The 5,305-nt window shown below is 36.5% G+C and overlaps 1 protein-coding gene across 1 annotated transcript; it reads left to right on the top strand.

Moving 5' to 3' along the window:
• Positions 1-4,247: 4,247 nt before the first annotated feature.
• Positions 4,248-4,673, top strand: LOC140244835 (frizzled-7-like). The gene has a single exon (XM_072324446.1). The coding sequence runs from the start codon at positions 4,248-4,250 to the stop codon at positions 4,671-4,673; it is 426 nt and encodes a 141-aa protein (XP_072180547.1).
• Positions 4,674-5,305: the final 632 nt, after the last annotated feature.

The following is a 5,305-nucleotide window of genomic DNA, read 5'->3' as shown; positions in this document are numbered from 1 at the left end:
ATCAATATGAATACCTAAAAATTTTGTTGAATCCATTTGATTTAACTGCAATCCATTCACTGATACTGAACGCGGAAGAAACTTTATTGTATTACTGAAATCCATATAATTAGTCTTATTTATATTAAGCGATAATTTATTCACCTGAATCCATTCAAATACCAGTTGCAGTTCGTTATTCACAGAATCAAGCAACACATAAGGATCTGAGTGGGAATAAAAAAAGACTTGTGTCATCTGCAAACAGAAGAAAAGACAGCACAGAGGATGAGTTGCTAAAGTCATTGATATAAAGAATGAATAAAAGAGGACCCAAGAGGGAGCCCTGTGGTACGCCACACTGAGTCATGGTTATTCACATTAACAAACTGAGTTCTTCCGGTAAGATAACTTCTGAACCACTCCAAGGCCTTTCCACGAATGCCGTAATGATTTAATTTGTACAAAAGTATTTCGTGGTCTATTGTGTCAAAGGCCTTGGCGTAGTCGAGAAACAGACCGACTGTATGCGACCTTGAGTCTATAGTTTTCGCAACTTTCTCCATCAGCAATAATATAGCATGGGTGGTTGCATGTTTTTTCCGGAGTCCGAATTGATTATCAGCTAAAATATCACATTGATTTGAGAATTTAAGTAAACGATTATAAACCACCTTCTCAATTATTTTAGAAAAAGAAGACATTAATGATATTGGTCGATAATTTCCCAACTCATCCTCTCTTATACCTTTCTTATAAATTGGTAGAACTTTGGCAATTTTCATTTGAGTGGGCGCAATGCCAGTAAGTAAAGACAAATTCAAAATGCGAACTAATGGTGAAAGTATTTCATAATACATTTATGAGATGATTAGAAAAGTCATCGTGACCTGCACTCTTTAATTCTTGGGATAAAGGGAATTGGCAATATCTAAGACCTCTGCTTCAAGTACAGGGAGAAAAAATAAAGACTGAGGATTGGAATTTAGTAAATATGAGTGAAAAGGTCTGTGTACAGATGAAATGTTGCGTGCCTAATTCGCACCAATGTTAACAAAAAAAAAAAGAATTAAATGCTTCCGCAATTTCACCATCATCTGTTATATTCTTGCCTTCACAGACGATCTTATCAAATACACTTTTATTTTCATGTTTGTGAATTACATTATTAATTATATACCAAGTAGATTTTACATCTGACTTATGCTGTTCAAACAAAGAACTAAAATAAGCTTTTTTCGCTTTACGCAGCAGGGATGTAAGGGTATTCCGATACTTAATGTACTTTGATTTATTCAAAGCTGTATTATGTGATTTGTATCTGTAAAACAAAGTATTTTTCTTGTTTATGGATCTAAGTAAGGCTTTAGTTATCCAAGGTGAACGTGGAACTGTTTTATAATTTCCTCTTTGATTTCTCAATGAAAAATGTGAGTGAAATAAGGGTAACAAAGTGTTCATAAATCTATCATACGCATCGTTCGGGTCAGTGGAATCAAAAACTTCATTCCATTCAATTGTGGATAAACTATGTTTAAACAACTGGATATTATAATCAGAAAATATTCGTGTTTGCGAAAAATTATTACACATCTCTTGTTTCTGTGATTCAGGTATAACAGGATTGGTCGAAACTATAACGGGAAAATGATCTGATATGTCTGTTACAACAATACTTAACATACGTGTGATTGTTTGAGAATACATTATCAATCAGTGTTGCGGAGGCTCCAGATAATCTTGTTGGCTTGGTAATACAAGGAGTGAAAAAGGATGATACCATGGCATTTAGAAAATCACGTGTTTGTGGCTTATCATAATCGAGTAAGTCTAAATTAAAGTCACCCATTATATAACTGTGTTTGTTGCGGAGATAGGGCGAATCTAAAATAATTTCAAGAATTGACATGAAATCAGAATAATTACAGTTTGGTGGCTTATAAATTTCTCCTATAAACACATTCTTATCGTCTGGCATACTTATATCAATAAAAATACTTTAAATTGAATCCGACATATGATTCAATTGGGTTATCATTTCAAATTTCAAATCATTCTTCACATAAAATGCCACACCTCTACCCCGTTTACAAACTCTATTATTTGTGACCAGTGTATAACCGTCTAATTGTACTAATGAGGTGAATTTTTCGGCCATCCAGGTTTCACATAACCCCAAAATTGAGAGTTTTACATTCAAAGTATCAAGAAAATGTTTTTATTGATCAATGTTTTTAATCAAACTCCTTATGTTATGATGCAAAACTGAAAAAAGTATAATACTCCGTTTGAAAAGACTTAAGATTTGCTACATGTTGGGGTAATATACACTAGATGTTCTTGGTTTCTGGTGAGAAAAAATGTCGTGGTTATCATGAATGAAATCAAGATCAGGCATATCAACATTATAAGAGTTTCGATATCTTCGATTCCATTACATATATTCGCTAACATTTTATAACAGACATACCTGAGAAAGATGATAAGATGGTATAACATTGGTTGGAATCACCTCAAAGTTTCTAGAGAATACAACAACATAGGACATTTCAGTTTGGTCAACCAATTCGTTTATGTGAAGCCGTACGATCTGTTGCACGGGTGACTTGGCAGCAACGAAGCCATATAGTGCATTCGACAATACACGTACCTGGTACCATCAGAGGAGGTATGACAAAAATACATTAAACTTTCAATGAACTGTTTTCTTGATTTCGCAGAAAAAGGCTCAGTATAAGGACTACGGTGGCTGTAAATAAATGTGACATCATAGAGAAGCCGAGGGCAAGAGAATTAAGGAACCGTCTGTCTGGTGTGACCAATAGAAAGCAATAAGATTGAACTTGGGGGAAAGTGAAAAGGAGTCCCACCTCCATCCTGTTGCAATCGATTGCAAATACATGTATCTATTGCAAACTTTGCAATTGATAGATCAATAATTGCAACTTGCAATCAATCACAAGACTTGCGATTGATTTTGGGGATTTGCAATTAATCGCAACTTTCTTGCAACACCCCTTAAACTCCAACAGCCGTGTTAGAGTAAACAATTAAAAAACAGTTATTTTTTTATAGATATAATAACAAATAATTTTATTATCATTTTTTTAATTTTGTGTGTTTTTTTTTTGTCCTGGACGTCATTTTTCTGTACCTTTAACCGCAGCTTGTTTTTGTATTCTCTCTCTCTCTCTCCCTCTCTTTTTGTTTGTCTGTTTAAAGGACAAGTTCACCTTCATTAAAATAAGGATTGAGAGAATGTAGCAATATTAGTAGAACACATCATTGAAAGTTTCAGGAAAATTGGACAATCGATGCAAAAGTTATGAATTTTTATAGTTTTTGTGCAGTCACCGCTGGATGAGAAGACTACTGCAGTGTATGAGCATGCGTACAACAATATAAGGAAAATATAAAGAGAATTTCACAAAATTTCATCTTTTGAAAAAAGTATACATTCCCTTGACTCGTTACTGACATTATGTTATGGGTAATGTTATTCTCACTGCCTTTAGAAAGAGGCAAGTCAAGTGCTCTTTTATTATGCGAAAAAAGTGAAAGCATGTCGAAATTTTCTTTACATTCTTTATACTGTTGTACTCATATGACATCACGAGCCTTAGTAGTCTCCTCATCCAGCGGTTTCAACACAAAAGTTTTAAAAATTCATAACATTTGCATCGATTGTCCAATTTCCCTTAAACTTTCACTGATGTGTTCTACTTATATTGCTGCATTCTCTCAATCCTTATGTTAATGAAGGTGAACTTGTCCTTTAATAGCTATGTTTGTTTGTTTGTTTCTTTGTTTGTTTGTTTGTTTGTTTGTTTTTATCAAGAGTTATTCTATCATAATAGATCCGGGAGATCACAAATATATGAGGGTGCCACTTGACTAGTTCAGAGAGGTATAAACATGATCCAACGTGGCCGCGTCTTAAACACTTTAGTTGATATGTTAACTCTGTCAAGAGCTGACTAATTTTAGTCCGGGCTAGACTAAATAGTGTGTGAGCCACTTACATAGAGGCTCATAAACATCCCGTTCCAGAAGAAAGGGAATTCATTGTTAAAGTTACTCTTGAATAGACTGTGACGAAATCGACATTCTTATATAGAAAAATTGTTTGACCTATACCTTTGTCATATCGTGAATAAGTGACTTGTGTCTGACCAAAATAAGGAAAGATGAGACGCAATCGTGGTGGAAGTGGACATCGCTATATCGCAAATGTCACAAGAGGTTTGATCTCATTGACGCTGCTAACGATGTCGAGTTTCGATTTAGTTCGGTGCCAAAGTTACCCCTCCTCATCGTCGTCGTTCTCATCGAGCCCGTACGACCTGGGACTGTGTCAGGACATCGTCATCCCTGTCTGTATGGAGGGGATTCCCTACAACTCGACGATCATGCCGAATGTGCTGGGACACCAGACGCAGGAAGAAGCGGCGGGCGAGGCGGGCCAGTTTTACCCCTTCGTGTTGCTGCAGTGCTCGCCCGATCTCCGCCTCTTCGTCTGCTCCGTGTACACGCCCGTCTGCAACGTGGTCGGAGAACCCATCCCACCGTGCAGGCCGCTGTGTGAGAGCGCCAGGAACGGCTGTTCGGACATGATGTCTTACTACGGCTTTCCCTGGCCGGACGCGTTTTCCTGCGAGCAATTTCCACAGGCAGGACTATGCTTCGGTCTTTGATGTCATTTGGTCCACTATCCAAATTCTTCAACTTGGGAAAATAGTAAATAATATCGACGCAGTTTCCTTCCTTTGATAGCAATTTCATGACTCTCTTTGCTTTGCTTTGCTTTATTTTGTTTTATCAACTTGCGTCACAGAATACGATGAGGTGGATTTCTTCATCAATGTTGATACAATGTCTGTGCTTGCTACCCTCGAATCTGAACACCAGTAAACCTGACGTAAGACAGTTCCAAGTACCCCATAGTGAATTATTTCGCCAAGCTTCCTTCGACGATTGGTGTTCTTCCGATGTCTTCCAACAGTCCCCTGCTCATGGTCACACCTGAGACACCCATTCAGACAGCATGCAAGGTCTAAATGACATCTTTTTTCCAATAAAAAGAACTTGAACAGCAAGAACACAATGATTCTATATCTCATCCATAAAGATCAGTTCGCAGTTCGACCAAGACTTTTAAGCCATTAAAACAAAACAGTTATAAAGTGAGATGTCACCCACTTATATATATATATATATATATATATATATATGTATATAATCCAAATGTTAACAAGTTTCCTTTAAAAATTGGAAATGGTCTTTCACATACTGCAATTAAGAGACCGTACCAGTTAGATGCTTTCTA

The sequence above is a fragment of the Diadema setosum genome, chromosome 21 (assembly GCF_964275005.1).
Source record: "Diadema setosum chromosome 21, eeDiaSeto1, whole genome shotgun sequence".
Lineage (NCBI taxonomy): Eukaryota > Metazoa > Echinodermata > Echinoidea > Diadematoida > Diadematidae > Diadema > Diadema setosum.
The sequence above is the reverse complement of the archived record's forward strand: the minus strand, read 5'-3'. Positions and strand labels throughout refer to the sequence as shown.

Bases quoted from the DNA above. Each gene is read 5' to 3' on its own strand.
- LOC140244835 (XM_072324446.1), top strand. From the start codon at position 4,248: ATGTCGAGTTTCGATTTAGTTCGGTGCCAAAGTTACCCCTCCTCATCG.